The sequence below is a fragment of the Fulmarus glacialis genome, unplaced genomic scaffold (assembly GCF_000690835.1).
Source record: "Fulmarus glacialis isolate BGI_N327 unplaced genomic scaffold, ASM69083v1 scaffold3965, whole genome shotgun sequence".
NCBI classification, from domain to species: Eukaryota; Metazoa; Chordata; class Aves; order Procellariiformes; family Procellariidae; genus Fulmarus; species Fulmarus glacialis.
The window spans coordinates 27,150-45,419 of record NW_009214755.1 but is presented as its reverse complement, the minus strand read 5'-3'; the positions used below and the strand labels follow the sequence as shown (position 1 = coordinate 45,419).

Genomic DNA, 18,270 nt, shown 5'->3' with positions numbered 1-18,270 from the left:
AAGGAAAAGAACATGGGTTCTACACCCCCTCTGGGTAGCCTGGCTCTGAAGAGCTGATGAAATAGTCCTGGAGCTGATGGGGGTGTCGAAGCCCAGGTGGACTTTTCATAGCAGAGAGAAGTGTCCTCTTCTCCCACTGGTGGGGCAGAGCAAGTGGAGCTGCGAGAGGCAGGGAAATGAGGGCTTGCAGGCAAGACCTGAGTTCAGAGGAAAACCTCTCTGATTAGGGGAGACTTTCTTAGTCAAACCCTGGAGCAAAAAGGAGCAAAGTCAGGGACAACACACACCAGCATCCAGGGCTAAGAGAAGCAAAGACTCACTGACACGGGCAGTTAAGAGCTGAGCTTTCGTGGCTGGGCACGCACCACACAGGGTAGGATTTGTACATGCCTTCGAGGATAAGTGTAACATCCCAGAGCAGACAGACACACCTAGTGTGAACATGTATTTCACTTCAGGTACTGAAGTGCTGCAGGGCCCTTGGAATAGGCAGCTACTTACATCCAGCACAGATATACAGCAAGTTAAAAATACCCTATTCTTCATTTCTTGTGCTCCATCGGTAATCACTGAACGGGCAGGGAAGCTAGAGAGGCTTCAAACGTGGCCATTTAACTGTGCAGTTACAGCTGATAACAGGGAAATCCAAGGAAGAGGACACACTGACCTGTCTTCTGTTTTAACCCAGCTAAACTTGATAAAGTTCTGTTTTTGACTAAATATTCACTGCAGCATTCTGGCTTCAACTGGACAAACCAGTATCTAGGAGAGTTATCCAAGAGCACAAGAAGACAATCTTTGTAATCCCCTTTTGCCTTACCATAAGGCTGCAGAGTGTCAGCTGGTTTAATTGCTAGTTATAGTGTCACACCCAGTACAATCATCCCCAGAAGGATTTGAATCCAGCATCTTTTCAGAGCTGACAACTTCAAAAATTTAAGCCTGTAGAACAGGAAAATGCATTTATGCAAAAACAGTTCTAATAGTGTAAGAATTATCCCTTCTTCTTCCCTCTCTGTTAACAGTTGAGAGATTGCCTCCATAATCCACTCGGTTTAGGAGAGTTCCCTTCTTTCTTCAGATAGTATCTCACTTCCAAGTAGCATATTCATGTTTGCATCATCACATGCACTGTGCAAGTATGAGAGAGGAAAGCAAAGCAAGTTACAGAAACGCAGTACCTGTCCCCCTGTTCCAACTGCACACGGCTGCCATCTGGAGCATGCACTGACACAGGTTTTGAACAGAAACAACTGCTATTTTTTTTATAAATAAAAAAAGTTTATTAAATCATTTAGACTTGAAAGAAGTCACAATAATTAATGCACTCAACAATTACAGCAAGTGCATTCTGTACACCACCAACCCAAATGGATTGATTCTGTATTTTATAAATAAAAAATAACATATTTACAATGAGAAATAAAAGCATGGCATTAGGCAGTTAAATTAGCAGATTACACAAATGCCTACCAGTTGATTTTTTTAAAAAGTACAAATCTACAAGATTACATACGACACGTATAACTTCAGTAGGTTTAAATTTTCAGAATCACAACATTTTCGTACATAATTTTTACTATGGCTCTTCCAACCACTGCCTATAAAACCCCCTTTTTTAATGGCAAAAAGCTCCTTTTCCTTCTCTACAGGTTTATCTGTATAAAATGCATTCCCTAAGATCTACTATAGTGCAGAAGTATGAAATGATTTCCTCTAATGACTGGCTATGGAGAGTGACAGTATGTACAGCTGTGGTACTTTTTTGCTTTAAAAATAGTGCAGATTCCCAGTTTACCCACCAGGGACAAAAACGGAGTCATAGTTCATTTCAAAATCATCTTCGTTTCACCAAAGAGCAAGTGATCCGGATAGATACTCACTAGGCTTAGAGACTGTAATTTGCTCTATAAAAATACAGTATTTTAATTCTATTTACATGTTACAGATCTCTCACTTACCCAGCAAGCTGACATTTACAAGCTTCAAAAAAACCCAACAAACCAAAAAAAACGATAATGGAGCACAACATTGGTAAGCACAGTAGCTGGACCCATCCGCCTAAGAGAGTTAAGGTAAGAAAAATGGAATGTGAAAAGTGTGGTTACTGGCTTTCGTTGGCTGTCAAAGTAAACGAAAATCTGTCCAATACATCTTATACATTAAACATAGCAAAAAAAGTTTAAGTAAACTATTTCCAAGATAGACATTCTGCATCATAGGATCCTTCTGCTGAACAATCCCTGTAAAACCTGCCGAGTGGAAGAAAGGATCCTGAGAATAATTATTTGCTTGGTTGTCTTGAATGCTTATTTCCTGATAAACTCATTGTCCGTGACCTCTGCCTAAGCACTGGTTTTGGTGGGAGTTCCAAGTCTTCAAATACAGGATTTTCTATGATTGCTGCAGCCTCTGGTCTTTCAGTGGGACTTGGAGAGAGCATGTCCTTCACCATGGTGTACTAAAAGAAAACATGACATGTGCTACATGAACCAAGTCATAAATTCTTTCTTATTTAATGTTCTGACTTCAATTGTGGCTGTATAAACAAGTGGAAAATGTCCCCAGTTGCTTTCTGATTAATTTGGGTATTAGTGCTTTGGCACAGTAGTTAAAAGTGCATTAAACATTTGAAAATGTATCACTGTGCATCCATTAAACTGTCTTTACTGTCAAGGGCTACAATCAATTTGGCAAATCAAATCCGACCCAAGATTCAATAGAGTTATAAAACCTTTACGTTATTTGCAATCAAAAGAATTTAAAAACATATGAAACATAATTTGTGAGTAATTTTTAGCTTCATGTTTAAGCCACCATGTTTTAAGCCACACAGTAATTTTTCACAGTGAATTAGAGGTTTTCCTTTAAATATACAGGTAGTTTGAATATTTGTCTCAAATTTAATCAGAATTACGGTGTCCTGTTCCAGCTGAGCACAGCACATCACACTCCCCCAGGGAGCCTGCAGCTGTAAAGCAAGAAAGCCTAGTCTCATTTAGCTGCTGGTCTGAAGCTACCATGAAAACCTGAAAGCATCTCAGCTTTTTATTGGAAAGGTTTTGTACATCACCTCCTCTTTATCTGCAACCGTATCACTTTAAAGATCTGCCTAGTAAGAACACAGCACAATTTGCTCATACGGTTTCCTACTTGAGAGATCCAGTTCTTGGAGCAAGATCCCATACAGCCATGGTGCTAGCTACAGTCTCCCCTTTACCTGTCTAGAACTCTGCACTTTCTCTTTGTGAATATGGATTTGTTGCAAGAAATCCTGTCAGGATATATGTGAAATGAGTGACTGCAAGTGACAAAGGGAAGCCAGGTAATATTGTATAGTTATTGGTGGTAAACTGTGTGACAGAAGTATCATTATCCACATTATTGTAATGTTATATCTTTGAAATGTAGAAAAGTACAGGGATAGAGAAATGCATCTTAATAACACGAAAGCTTTTTTTTTAAAAGTACAGGGATAGAGAAATGCATCTTAGTAACACGAAAGCTTTTTTTTCCACTCCATTTTTACCTGCAAGGCAATTGGAAAGCAAAGGAAAAAAGCTACAATTATTAAAAAAAAAGCTACAATTAGTAGCATCAGATATACTTACCTCTTGTGCATATTTCTGAGTGAACAATGGTGGAAACTTCAAATTTCTAACATCACTTAAGGTCTGCAAAAATATTAAGAAAAACATGTAACTTTTCCAAAATACCATTCTTCAGTAGTATTACTCTATTATTCTTCAAAAAATATGCAAACTATGCAAACAAATCAGCCTGATAGAAGAAACCTTGGTTTAAAGTCTTGCTTTAGTGGTTAAAAATCATAACATACTTAAATGGGCAAGTTGCTGCTTCCCTAGGTATACAGCCTGCAATAGGAATCATGTCACAAGAATTCTGATCTCTGCAGTTTTAAATCAGCCAGATACACAAACTTGTACTTTCTCACTTTGGCTCAACAAAGTCAACAAATCTGTGCACCACACATAATCCCCAAGATCACCTACACCAGTATTAAGACACATGACATGACTGGCTCTGTCTTAACAATGTAAGCACTAGTCTTTATTTAACGTTTATGGACTAATGAGCAGATTTATCAGCAGTTTCGAAAGCAATTCATGTTGTGTATTTCTGTGTCCTTACAAGGTAGCTGGTCTCCTTCAGCGTTTCTTGCATAACAAGCACGTTGGCTCCATCTAGTGACAGTAATTTTTAAATGTTCAGGCACCCAATTATTTGCAGCAGGCTTCCTTAGCAATTTAAGTTCTGTAATTTCCAGCAACCCATGACCTACTTTATCATGTTTTTAGCGCAGAAGGACAATATTTAGCACTTAATTTCTTTTAGGAAGGATCTCCTTTTGCAAAAGTTTGAGCACAAAATATAAGAATTCTAAAGTTAAAACAAAATTCAATTCATTATTACACTCCACTGAAAGTATAAACTGATGGGCTGTAGTCAAACTCCTGTTCAAGAGAACTGAGTTTTGTGACAACAAAATGCTACAAATAATTGTTCTCTTTCTCTACCAATTCAGTCTGCATTTAGCGATCTGTTTTCAAACACCTAATTTGGAAATAAACTGCACTGCCACACACTAATTGCTAACAGCTTGAGGCAGAGGCAGGTCTCATGCTTCTCCTCTGGGGATTTTTCCAGCTCTTTGTCACAGATTCCTAGAATTTGCTGGGCTACCTGGTCAGGCAGAGCATGTTTTGCTTCAGCAAGTAGCGCTAATGCTTGGCTGATGCCAATAAAAACTTCAGTGTAACAACTCGGAAACAACTACTAAAGTAACTATACTCCAGAACTTGACATAAAGGGGTGGGGGTTGCTTTTTGATTTTATCAAAAAAAGTGGAATGACAGTGAAAATCATAGGAAGTTAGGGCACTCTTTTTACCCTCTTGTGAAGAAAAACATCAAGTTAGATGCAATTTAGGATTCACTCTGATTACTTGCTTTGCTTCTATACTCAAGACAGAAACTGGAGGACAAAGCTTATAGTCATTGCTGCAGGAGATCTTGAGAATCCAGGATAGCTCTTTATCGGGTATGTGTCCCAGTAAAACTGATTTTATTTAGGGAAATTGAAACTGGTTCCAGTGCAAGGGGTTCAAGTTAAGCTCTGTCATTCCTCCTCTAGACTACGCTCTTTTGTATGATGAAAAGCCAGAGCATTTTAAGCAAGAGAATGTAACACCAGCACAGCTGAAGCATTTGGTCAGGCTGCATTCATGTGTGGTTCAAGCTGCTTCTTACATCTCTGCTAAAACCAATCCATCTCTGCTAAAACCAATCCATCTTCATATGAGAATTTAAACACCCCAAGCACATATAAATGATAAATACAGGTTACAATGACTCTTTCTTTCCTGCATAGGTCACTCGTCACCATATACAAGAGGAAAAACCTTGCTGGCTTTAGCCCCTGTTCTCTATGAACTTGTTCCTGAGCAAGGTGGATCTCGCATGCATTTTAACAGCAAGGAAGAGTTACTATATACCATCAAACCTCCCAAATTCACAGCTGATGCAATGAAAGTCATCAATTACTGTGAAGATTGTGCTTGAAGCTGAGTGAGACCTACAGCTAAGACTTACTATAGGAAAAGGAACAGCAATTTTTCACCAAGTGCTTTGGGTGAAAAAGCACTGCAGATGCAAATGAAGGAAGAAATGATAAAAATGCATAGCATGGTTCAAATTCTTGAATGAAAAACAAGCTGGTAAGCTTAAAGTCACAAGCTATATCTGTTGCTTGAGTTCTTGGATATCCTAGTTCAATAGTTTCTTTTACTTGGCTTGACAACAGAGGAGCTTTGTAAAGAAATTAAGGCCTCAATTCAACTGCACACATTAGGAAGACTGCAATTTATTTTCAATGATTCAGGGGGTGTGTACAAGGCTGATAAAGAAGTTGTGCTCCTAATTGCAAGGCTTTTTCAAAACTGAGAAGAACCTCTTGCAAGTGTTTCACCAAGCAAACAGCTATTTTAAATAAATGATCAAGCTGAGGATAATCCAATACCATACATACCCTGACCCTCTCCATCTGTGTGCTGAAAGGGTAAAGCAGCTCAAAGAGAATCAGTCCCAAAGAAAAGATATCCACTTTGTGCGAATAGGTGTTCCCACAGATCTGAAAATTCAAAATTAAGGGTTAGATCAATCAAGATACTCGCTATATGTAATTATGTACAATGTAAACAACCCCCTTTCAAGTCAACATATGGAAGTGATTAGCCCTGTGCAGAGCTGAAAACTACAAGGCAGGCACATTGGCAAATTTCATCAAATGAGCATGGGTGAGCAAGGTCCTGATCATCAGCTGCTCTTTGCAGACCCAACTGTAATGTAAAATGTTTCAACTTAACTTAAACTTCATGCACAATAGTGTCTCCTTGCTCAATTAACTTGAATATTACACAGTTAACTTTCTACTACATTAAAAGCAAGATAAATGAATGCATCTAAGTACGAATAATTAGCCACTTCTTTGCTATAATAAATATATATATATTATAATATTAATTTTGGAATTCAAATTTAGAGTTTAGCTTAAAACTCTACTTTGATGAGAAAGAATTTAAGTAACTTGACTGCAACAATTTACTAGAAAGACTGCCTGATCTTTGAGCTCCCGGGCATTCAGGTGTCTTCTAGGCACTGCCAGATACAGCTTTAGAGCAGAGAGCACAAACCTGTTCTGGGCTCATGTAGAGTTTGGTCCCTACTTGTCCTGTGTGCCTGGCGTAAGCTGGCATTGGGGTAAGTACTGATTCCTCCTCCTCATCTTGGTCCATAGCAGTTACCAGTCCAAAATCCCCAACCTTTACTACGTCATCCATTGTGAAAAATATATTGGAAGGCTAAGAAAACAAACAGGTGAAAAGAAAAAAATATGTAAGTAATAAACAAGACTCTGCGTTTCGGTAGATATAACACTTTGTTCTAATTCAGATAAGCCATGCTGTCAAGGCTAAAAATGCTCATTAATCATCAGATTAGCAGAACCAGCTAAGAATCTTAGCTATTCAGGAAAAAGGAATTACTTCTGCATTAAATAGTCTCCCTTCCTGAAACTCAGACTGCTCATTTCTTGCCTTCCAGTAGACATTTACTAACACTACATAGGTCTGCTGAGTAACATGCACAAAAGTCAACAGCTATGGGCAACAGCACAGATAAGTTATCCAACTCTCCATCACATGGCAAATTCACACCAGATGCTGGAGTTCGGACTCTTAGTCTTTTTTATTGTAATCTGAATGAGTGCTAAACTCATTCGCCATATTATTAACCAGCACGTAGCACGTCATCTTAGTGTTAAATTATAGATACACTGGAAGCCTGAGAACAAGGTCTGCTTTTCAGTTGGCACTGTGCAGTTTAACTGTGGGAATAGCTGTTTACGTAACAGAATTAAAAAATTATTTTTGATAGAAGCTTAACAACTTTGCAGTTCACAGAAGCAGCAACAGTGCTGACCTGGCTTAACCCTCCTTTAGCTTGTTTGCCAGGTACCACTACCTGTGGCTTAACCTACTGATAAAGGAGACTGGAACTGAGATGCCCCCTTGCTAATGGTACATATCTCAGATGGTTTCTCAAGAGACTTGCATTGTGGCTGATAGTATAGCACATGGCAAATGAATTATTATTTCTTTGAAACATGACCGTTCTACCTCAGTTACAAATAAAGACAGACACACAGTTTTGGGGGAAGAACAGGCTGATCGTGCAAGGGGGAAGAAGCAGCAGGATTATGTACAGGGAAAGGGCCGAGGCATGGTAAAGAAGCAGGTGGTGCTGGACAAGCTCCTCTCAGAGCTCCTGGACCTTCAAGGCAGGGACAACATGGTCCATGCTTTGTTGACATAAACCCTGGAACAGGAGGTGGCAGACAGATACAGGGCAATATTCTTCCACAAGATTAAAGGACTACAAAGCTGACCTACTTCAAAGTCCATCTGACTTCCTCAGTTAAAGACAAACCCACTCTGTGCAAGAGAGAAACAACACAGAAAAAAGGCTTCTTGCTTTTTTTAAGCAACAGACAGCTCTGAGATAAGCACTACGAAATAGTTACATATAACTTGTTAGTTCCACAGTGCCCACATCCTGCCTCTAAAACTGCCTTCTGAGCCAGGTTTTATCTCCCGCTATATTTTCCTGTAATGAATGTCATGCCCTTTGGAGTCACAGCTCATCTAGTGCACAAAAGCTACTACCCTTTAAACCCATAGCGTCTCCAGGCTCTCTCTGAAGCATTTACACGGCACCCACCCTCTGACTGCACACCCACGTTGTCAAAAATCTTTGTATCAGAATTTTAATGCTCAAGGCACAAACGTCTCCATGGGGGATTTGTATCCCATTGCCTTGATCTCCATTGCCCTCCTCCTCCTCTAACCAACACTCAAGAAGTCAACAAGATCTGTCTTGCTTCACGGAGCAAAACTCTTCTTAACAGAAAGTTTTATTTCTTGTAATTCTCTGGCTGAAAACAGATTGTCTCTGAATGGGCTGGCATATAGTTTCTACAAATTAAGGAGAACGGACTCTCTGCTATCGCAAACTGCCAGCAAAAATAAGCCATCAAGACCACATTCAGAAAGAGGAAGTCTAAGGCAGATACACACAATTTTGATTTAAATCAGAAGAATATAACCACCCTCTAGTTTAGTTATCTTGCCACCTGCACAAAGAAATTTCTCTCCACATTCTTCAATCAGAGTAAAAATTCCCATTTTTTCACAGATACGAATAAGCTACTCACACATCTGGAAGACTACTGTTTAATTCAATTAATGCTGCAAAATGTATCTAAGACTGTTCTTGCAGTTCTATGAAACTCAATTTCTTTTGAGCTGTCAAGCATGACCGACAGTTTATCCTGGGAATAACAGTAAATTCACTTGACAGACTTCTGTTTCTGTACTTCATTTTCTTCAAAAGAATTTGAACTGTGACCTGTTCACTTGCTTACCTAAATTCCTGCCATCTTGTCATTACGGTACCTCTGATTAGTATGAGCCTAATTAATGCATCTCAATGTGCACTGTTAATTTAAATATTTAATAGACCTTCTTGAATCTTTTAATATGCACACATACAAATTTATTTTCACATAGGTCAGTGAATTTTTGTTGGTGCCAATGGGAGCAAGAACTGGCCTCTGCTATCAGCTAGCTCTGCCTCTAGCAAAGACAGAACAGCTTTGCAGATTATTTGCTTATTAGTGCTGGCACGAACTTAGGGTTGCATGACCAATCTCTTGGACAAATTACAAAATTAGGTGAGCTATGTTCCTAGAAGCTTCTGAAAACTATAGAAAAAAATTAAATATACTGGCTGTTGTTTTGACCAAATTAACACATAACAGACAAATAAACTTCCAGGGTCCAAGAATAACATCTATACACGCATGGGAAGTTTTCTGAAGCAGGAAATTGTTCGTTCAGGGAAAGCCTTTCCAGGTTGTTTATACCAAGTAAACAAAATAAAATCTCTTGTTCAAATTGCTGCCAATATTGAACTTTTAAGATGTTCCAACAAAACACTACCCAACTGCTGATTAAGACTAATACAGCTTTAAGTGAAGATCTACATAAGTTTTACTGAACAGTCATCTCAGTAAAGACTGCAGAGAGTTACAACTGACAGTATTGTTAAGAAAGTTACTAATTAACATGTCTAGCAACATATTAGTATAGGGATTTAATTATTTTTCTGGTCTGTTTCTCAAGCACTACAGATTTTTCAGGTAACTGATTCAAGGTAATTGCTTAATGCTGATGGGGAAAGAAAATACTTGGATGGGTTCGTCAGTTTTTCTAACTTTGACACAACCTTTCAGTGTTACTGAATCCCCTTTTACTGCCACATCTGAGATGGCATTTTTTTCTTTTATTTCTACCGATACCAAATGATTACCATCTGAGAAGCGACAACAATGGTTATAATCATTTCAGTATTTACTCCAGGTATTAATGCCTCCTCAAATAAGCAAAGAGAAACAGGAACTGCCTCTCCACTGTTTGGCAAAAGTAATCCATTTCTCAGAGCTTATACTATTAAGACTAACTTCAGCTGGGCTCTTTAATTAAATTCTGGTATTTGGTAACACATACTGACACTTCCAGCACTAAAAGTTCCAGCAAGATTAGGCACTAATGTAGTATCAGAAGCAAAATGAAAGAATAGGTACAAAAAGTTACTCCTGATTTCAGTTACATTAAATGCCAGAGGTAAAAACCACCTTTCCCAGTCTTAACTGGCAGGATGTTATCAGACATTAAAAACATTATGAATCCTTCATAAAGCTGCATTGTGATAGTCGGCATTGACTCAGAATTCAACTCCAGGACAGTTTACATTTCTATCCTAGAGCAGCAATACTTAATTTTTACTTTCTCTAACCAGGAGTAACACTGCTGCTCTTAGGCAGTATTGCTATAGAAAGAAGGAAAATACCAGAATTAGAATCATTGAATCATTTAGGTTGGAAAAGTCCTTTAAGATCATCGAGTCCAACTGTAAACCTAACACTGCCAATTATCTGCTTCACTTGAAACGGTAGAACAGCATCCAAAATAGCTTTCTTTGCCACACCGCTCAGCAACGAACAACCCTCTATAAAGAACCCAAATTAAAAATGCCTTAAAACAAATGCAACTGATCTGTGCCAGGTACAAGAAGTCTTGCTTTAAGAAAGACTTTAATTGCAATAATGAATGATTAATGTTTATTTCCTGGAGCACTGCACCTCCGGATTATTGTACAGACGTTAACTCAGCTTTTGTAACACCCATGCTGAGGTCACTGATAAGAGTCAACTATTTTAGCAGGATTTGTCTCCAGTGCCGTATTACTTCCACATACAAAAAAGATTTTACCAGTATCCACACACTCATGATCTGTCAGTTTAAAGCAGAACTTGACACTGAGCCAAATAGCGTGTATTAGGAGCAGTCAAATTTGGAATTGCTGATGCTCAAGTTTGTAATACGGTGGAGGGACAGCTACCCTGTGATGCCATTTGAGTCAGTCCATATGTTTCAGGAATTTCACAGCACCAGAGACTGTTGTATGATACTTTAGGCACAGATAATTCAAGTTGTGATAGCTCCAAAGATAATCTCACAGTACTAAACCAGAAAATATTTGCCTATAGCCAGTGAGATAACCAGTTACAACCAGAATTTGGAAAGTTCAGGCATTCAGTGATGATCATGCCAACAAATATATAAATAAAAACCCGACACATTTCCTACAGTAACCTATGAATACAAACCTTGAGATCCCTGTGCATTAATCCTTTGCTATGCAGAAAGTCAACCGCTTCAGCTATCTGCAGAAATATCTGCAGACACTCTGTCCTTTCCCTCTCCTCTATCATGCATCTTCTGCTCATCCAGTCTTTGAGATTTTCTTTCCGGCAGAGCTGCATCTGGATGTAAAGATACACCTTTGGAGAAGTGGGCTTGACTTTTTCTGTAATATTTTTAGAAAGGTCCAGGCTTAAACTTGTTGGCCTTGGTGGAGAAACAGAGAGGGGACTTCCTGAAGCAGATTTCTTGTTATCGGATTCCTTTGTACTTTTTGCCTTATCCTCAGAAAGACTTCCATCATGCGAAACATCAATTTTATCTTCCTTACTAGAAGCATTTCCACAACCAGAATCCTCAAACACAATAGAAGAGGAGGTCCCTTCCCTCAGGTGTACAACAGGAACAGCCGAAGAACAAATTTCCAGGGAGTGACCCAGCTCGTTATTGTAGATAGTACTGTCTTCTACATCACAGCCTGTAAGGACACTGTCCTGAAGGTTTAATAGTGGATCTTCTGACTGGTGTAAGTCCCTGTTGTCTGTGGCAGAAAACTCCAAAGGAGAAAACTGGCTTCCGGATGAATCGGACTGACCACAGGGTATTCCCACGGACCTTACCCTCTCCGATGAAGCGGCAATAACTTCAATGTGCTCCTTTGTAGAAAATGGCTCTGTTCTGATCTTAAATGATGGGACATCCATTGGACTGGGAGAACTGAGTGGCCAATCAGTGCTAGAGAAACAAAATCGAGCGATCAATACAACAGAACTTCATTCCACTAGAAAGGCATTTTCAGAAGCCCAGGTTTTAGCCAACTGCTACCTCTGAGAACTGTGTCATACCATAACGGTAAATAACTACCCAAGTGCGGGAATCACTAATAACCAGGATTTAGCATCTGTTTTTCTTAGCGAGGATAATGTTTTCTCATTGAGACAAGAGTGTTGATAAAGGAAAATTTAGCAAGCTCTACTGCCTGGATTCCCAATGTGCAATCAGACTCATCTTCAGCTTGAAAAAATTCAGTCCTTTAGAATATGCATTGCGATGACTATTTAAAGTGCCTTGGAAAAATTACAGCTGTGAAACATTAATTTGGTGCCTGAAATATAAAGGTCGCTATATTCTAAAAATTGTTAGGCATGTTAAGATGTTATTATGAGACCACTAAATAGTCTTATATTAGGCCTCATTCATCATCTCTTTCCTTTCTCTTAACATCCTCTAACTCCCTTATCTAAATTTTCCATTTTTAACCTACTTCTACCAAGCTTTATAAATCGCCACTGTGATTATCCCTCGCAGATTTATGCTGAAATAAATTCATCGAACCATTGGAGTACTGAATCAGATCCATCTAAACCAAAACAACAAAGAGAAGGAAAGCAGTGGAAAGGAACAAAGAGGACAGAGATGCCAAAGTTTAAAATTGGATCACAGTAGCAATGCTCCAACCTTGCAGCCACCCAAAGATTCAATTACATGAGTTAAATTAATAACTACAAGATGTTTCCTAAGCTGAAAGAAGAACCTTAACACAACAGAGGATCCAAAAATCGAAAGACACTATGCACAAGTGTGATATATTTGTACCCTGTTCAACTGAAAAGTTGACAGGCTAAGTTAGTAACCATCTCTTTCCTACATAGTCTCTCCAACTTCCTGGATCATCTACCAGTTCTCCAGTTCTGTTGATGTACAACCTCAAATTCAATTGTTAAAAAAACACGAGTTACCTTTCATCTTTTAACCATTGTTCATCCATCTTCTCCTGCCATCTCTCAGGTGGAGCTTCCAGCCATGCATTGAAATACCGAACAATACCTGGATGTTCAAGTTTAGCTAATGCCTTGACTTCCCGCATCACCTTTTCACGAGCCAGCTCCCTAGGATTTGGGGTGAGAAGAAAAACAGAGACATGGTCACATAAGGCAACAACATAGCATAGAAATTTCTGCAAAGGAATTTAATCAAAGATAGCCCAGTATAAACCAGGCCGGTAGTACTGCTCTTCACACCAATAGACAGATATGCCTTAAATCCCACAGAGTAACTCCTTTATGTTAGAAGTGTGGGGGAGCAGTATGTGCTCGTAACAGCTAAGTATTTAGTCATCCTTTTTCAAATAATTACAGGCAGCAAAACTGAGAAGAAAAGGTTCATCTTGCTCTCAACTGTTTACAAGGATAGAAAAAAGACCACTAAACAGCAATATTCTACAGGGATATAGAAGACACTGACAGAAAAGCAGACAGACAGTAATACTTTAGTATTTCTTTTTTAGTTGGCATAACATAAGGAGACTGCATAAAGACTATCTCCGTTCTATGGACAGGAAAGCAGGTAGCCTGCTATCTTATTGAAGTAAATAATCTCTCTTCATAAGACCATAACTGGATCAAATGAAGTCAGATGGTTTTATTTAATGACTTTGAATATGCTTGGAAAAGAAGAATTCAGGCTACCTTAAATTTCTGAACAAAACCTTTAATCTTAAATAGTCACGCTTATTTAACACATTAAAAAAATAGTAATTCTAGATTTCATAGCTTTACCCCCTCCCTCTACTGGCCTGCCTGTTGCTGTTCTAACTTGAGATTTCCAGAAGCAGTGTCTCCCATCTCCCACTAAAAGGAAGTGCTGCAAGCTCTGTGTAGGGTAATTCAGCAGCATGGCTTGACCACCTATGACTGAAAGAAAAGGTAGGGGTTGTGGGACCAGAAATGAAACAAATGGACAAATGGAGTCAGAAAAGCTGGTGAGGGAGAGAGAAAAGAAAGAGAAGGTGGAGTAGGAAAGGTAAGGAGAGGAAGGAGAGAAGCAAATTAACAGCGCTACAAATAACTGGTCCTGTTATCAAAGGTTCTATTCATCAAGGAAATCAAAGGAGTTCCCATGTAGCCGCAGCATCCTCACAAGGGTCCTGCTACCCAACTATTTTAGCCAAGCAGGTCACCCTTCTGCTGTGATTACATATGCCAAATTCTCGATGCCAAAACTAAGTCAGCCCCCCCATTAAAAAGTATGTCATTCATCCTAATATAATATCTGGGAAGTCAGTTCAGGAACAGATGGTTCAGTGTAGGACGGGATCCCACCAGTCATTCATTATCTCTTCTATATCTTAACAAACTCATTCATTACCTGTTAGGTAAACGGATCCTTTTGATAGCATAGTTGCAGTCATCCACTTTATTTTTGGCTTCAAAAACTACTCCAAAACCTCCACGACCCAGACACTGAATTGGTTCAAAATCTGTCAGATATCTAGGAGGAGAAGGGTGTGAGGAAGGGACAGAAGAATGGAGGGAGGATAGAGGAGAAAAATGCATCAGTATAGACAGAAAAATAATTTATGACTAAGAGTGAAATATTCCTGTACAGGCAAAACATGCTGAATGACTTGAAGCATTTCTTGTCTTTTTTCCCTGCTCACACACTGAAGCAATCAGATGGTTACCTATTTATGAAATGGACAGTTGCTGGTTATGCGTTTATTCAGTGTCTATCACAACCCAGCAAGAGCCATTATGCATGCACATGACAGGTTGCATGCTTACTGGATCATGGACCACAGCTATGTAGCCTAAGTTTCTATACCCAAACTAGGTGGTAACAGATAAGTATTTTCTAAATCATGATTTGCCTTTAACCCCACCCCAAATAACTATTTCTGCAACTAGTCCTTCTAAGCATCCCTTCCGAAACATCACTGTTCTTAAATCTCACCACCTTTCTTATTCTTCCTCATTTTACATACTCCAATTCTTACTTTCGGTGAGTTACAAATGTACAGGAAATGGTCACATTTTCTCCACAGAGTACCATGACATGCCCCTATACACCCTTCTGTCATTCCTTCATCACAGCAACAAAGGCTTGTTCCAAATACAGTCTGCTTATTCTGCAGAGTATATAAAACATCATCTGTTTCCATCTGGAATTGCCATTCTCTGCTTTAATCCACAAACACAGAAACAGAGGGAGTAAGCACTGATTAAGAACTTCAATTTTCAGCAGAAAATATGAGAGCAACATTCCTGATCGCAGGTATCCTGTAGACTCTCCGGGATTGCTTAGACTAATCATAACTGCAATCTCCCATCAGTAATGGGGTGACAGGGTTCTTTGTGTCAGTTGCCGATTATCCTGCAAAGTCGCAGGACTAGGACTAGGGTAGGTAAGAAAAAATGAACACCTGCTCTTTCTTCCAGATAGCATTAGTTGTCACACTGACTAAAAACCCTGTACGTGTTGCGTTGAACTGAGCTCACCTTGACACGTATCCAGAGTTCTTGATGTCACTCCAGCTGGTGTCTTTAACGTCTCCACAAGTAGGCTCATATTTACTATCAGTCTGACACTGTGTTTCAGATTCCTTCCGCAGCTAACAAGGGTTACCAAAACAAGAACAAAAACCAACCAACCAAACAAATTTAACTCCTTAAGTACTTGAGACCAGTTTGTACCCGTAGATATGGCATTAAATAATTTCAGTGTAAATATCTCCAAAGATGTCAGATATGGTTGAAGCAGTCTAATCTGTTTGCTGAAGCAGTTAAGCAAATCATACATGGCAGCTGACAGCCTTCACAGGTAGATTAAACAATAAATTTAGGCTTTTGATTTTATTATCTCATTAGTTATTAACTTATTAATACTAGTCATTGCAGACTCAAAACTGAAAGAAAAGGCTAGCATAATACCTTCTGTACTTAGGATTCAAGAAAAAAATACTTACTCTGCTGTAAGGATGGGGATGGAAAAGTTTGCGTACGATAAAAGTTGTGGCCACAATGCAAAATATAATGGTGCCAACGATTTCTTTCCACCAGTGAAGCAGAAGAACAGGATCTTTTTTGCGAATGTTCTTGTAAGTCGTATCATCAAAAAATCTAACAGTGATCTGGGTACTACGTTTATTTCTCTCTCTCTTGTAGTAGGGTAAATAATAACCATTATCTGTGTATAAAAGATACAAAGAGGGCATAGATTTACTTTTGGTAACTACAAAACAATTTTGTCATCTCATTAAAAGGTTTCCTCAAGATACAGGGTATTTTTGTTTGCATGTCCCATGATTTTAAATGGCACATAAGCAAACTCAGTTAATCGAGGTTGTGGACTCCATGGCAACTAGGTCTCCAATCAAAGTCTACCACCTCAGAAGGCCTGACCACTGACAGCTTTAAACCAGAACATCTTCCACATGGAAAACTTTACACTGCCAGTCTGAGTATCTAGCACTGTTAGCAAATTCTGAAAAAAATAATTCACAAGCTTTTTCCACTCGGACCAACTATCAGTGGCAATGGCAGCACACACAGTAACACTGCAGTAGCAATTTCAGGCACTTCAAAGTGCTTTGTGTGATACTAATTGTACATAAACCACAATTTGGAAATCCTAGTTTGTGCAGTAATTTCCTGGTTCATTAAATGTTAAAAAAACCAATACCAAAACATATGTAAGATCAAACAAGTGGCCAGTTATTGAATTTCACAGATAATAAATAGGTAAACCTGGCTATTTGAAACTCTTCAAAATTTGGGACTTCCACCTACCATATGGATACTGCAGAACTGAAAGTGCTCCATTACTGTACTCTTCATGAGAATACTTGTCATTGCTGAGACACTTATCGAACTCATCAGACCCCACCAACACTGGAGTCCTGGAAGGAGAATCTAAGCATAGAAAAGACACGATTTTCTGAGCTGAATTGTTATAAAAATTCTATTCTTGTATGAATTTCATGAGAATTCCAACTGCATAATCTTAGAAAATGTCTGTTGGACCAGACCATGAGAACCAAAATTAATGCAAGGAACATTAAGAAGGGTATTTTAAGGTAACTGTTAGTTAACACCTCTCCCCCTGGCCAAAATACTAGTTTTGGACAAAGTCAATTAACTTATATTCACGTCACTGCAAAAAAATTCTTCCTTTTTGTAGAAAAATTTGATTTAGAAGACCAACATTTCATTATTAAAAAAGATCCTGTAAGATCCATAGTAAAAGAAACCAGACATTAAAACATTCAATTAGAAAAAGTTAAACAATTAATAAAGCACAAAGATAGTTCCTGAACTGGTTTACAGCTGGAAACGTTAGACTCGTTTGATACATACTGGAAATCACAAAGATGTCCTGTCTTTTCAGAGCCAGGACGGTAAATGAAACTCTTGAGTTGTTACTTACGGATTAAAGGTTTCCATTTGATTTTGGGAAGAGGAATAATTGCATTATCATTCCTGGATTCCAGAGCCTTTGGGTTGGTTGGGAATTTCTCAGAAATTCTGACTGATGACTGAAGATACAGCTGGCCCCTGTACATACCTGAGTAATAAACCATAGAACATATTAGTCTTAAGATTTAGTTCTCTTCACCCCCAGCGTAAAATTGCCCAGTTAAAGTACATGGTTAACAACATTTTGAAAATATTTCTTTAAATTCTGAGAATCTGAGATACTGACTCTCGTTACCAGGCTGGATGAATTCAGGTAATGTATTCCCTTTGTTCTAGAAAAGCAAGAGATCAGGACATCTCATTTTCACTGCTGGAGAGCTGAGGCTGCAGAAAAATGCCAGCAATTTTAAAGACCTATGCAGCTTGGGCTTTGCATTGGTAAAACTTCTTTCAAACTTCTACCCTTGTTAATGCTGGTAGACTACTCCTCAACAGCCACTACCAGGAAGGCTGGAACAAGCTGGCTTCTTCCTCGTGTTATTCTTTATCTGTGTAACCACTAACAGGAATGGTATAAGGCGTAAGGACTTAGAGAAAAAGGCTAAGGCAAACAAAGCCTTGGAAAACCAAAGCACCTCCTAGAGACAGACAGACAGCTGAGAGGAAGAAGGACCTGGGGCCACTCTATTTCAAATTGTCACAAACTACATCAAATAAATTCTGACAGCTGGATGA

General features: G+C 38.8%; 1 protein-coding gene across 1 annotated transcript in view; it reads right to left on the bottom strand.

Annotated features, from left to right (window-relative positions):
• Nucleotides 1–2,284: 2,284 nt before the first annotated feature.
• The window catches only part of EIF2AK3 (eukaryotic translation initiation factor 2-alpha kinase 3), a gene marked incomplete at its 5' end in the record, with an annotated part of 36,972 nt that continues 20,986 nt past the window's right edge, over nucleotides 2,285–18,270 (bottom strand). Inside the window, 11 exons of the mRNA XM_009578667.1 lie at nucleotides 2,285–2,461; nucleotides 3,612–3,674; nucleotides 6,049–6,150; nucleotides 6,713–6,880; nucleotides 11,308–12,076; nucleotides 13,081–13,230; nucleotides 14,489–14,611; nucleotides 15,619–15,731; nucleotides 16,086–16,306; nucleotides 16,909–17,031; nucleotides 17,546–17,683. Coding sequence (XP_009576962.1) covers nucleotides 2,285–2,461; nucleotides 3,612–3,674; nucleotides 6,049–6,150; nucleotides 6,713–6,880; nucleotides 11,308–12,076; nucleotides 13,081–13,230; nucleotides 14,489–14,611; nucleotides 15,619–15,731; nucleotides 16,086–16,306; nucleotides 16,909–17,031; nucleotides 17,546–17,683 — 2,147 coding nt within the window. The remainder of the gene's footprint in view (nucleotides 2,462–3,611; nucleotides 3,675–6,048; nucleotides 6,151–6,712; nucleotides 6,881–11,307; nucleotides 12,077–13,080; nucleotides 13,231–14,488; nucleotides 14,612–15,618; nucleotides 15,732–16,085; nucleotides 16,307–16,908; nucleotides 17,032–17,545; nucleotides 17,684–18,270) is intronic.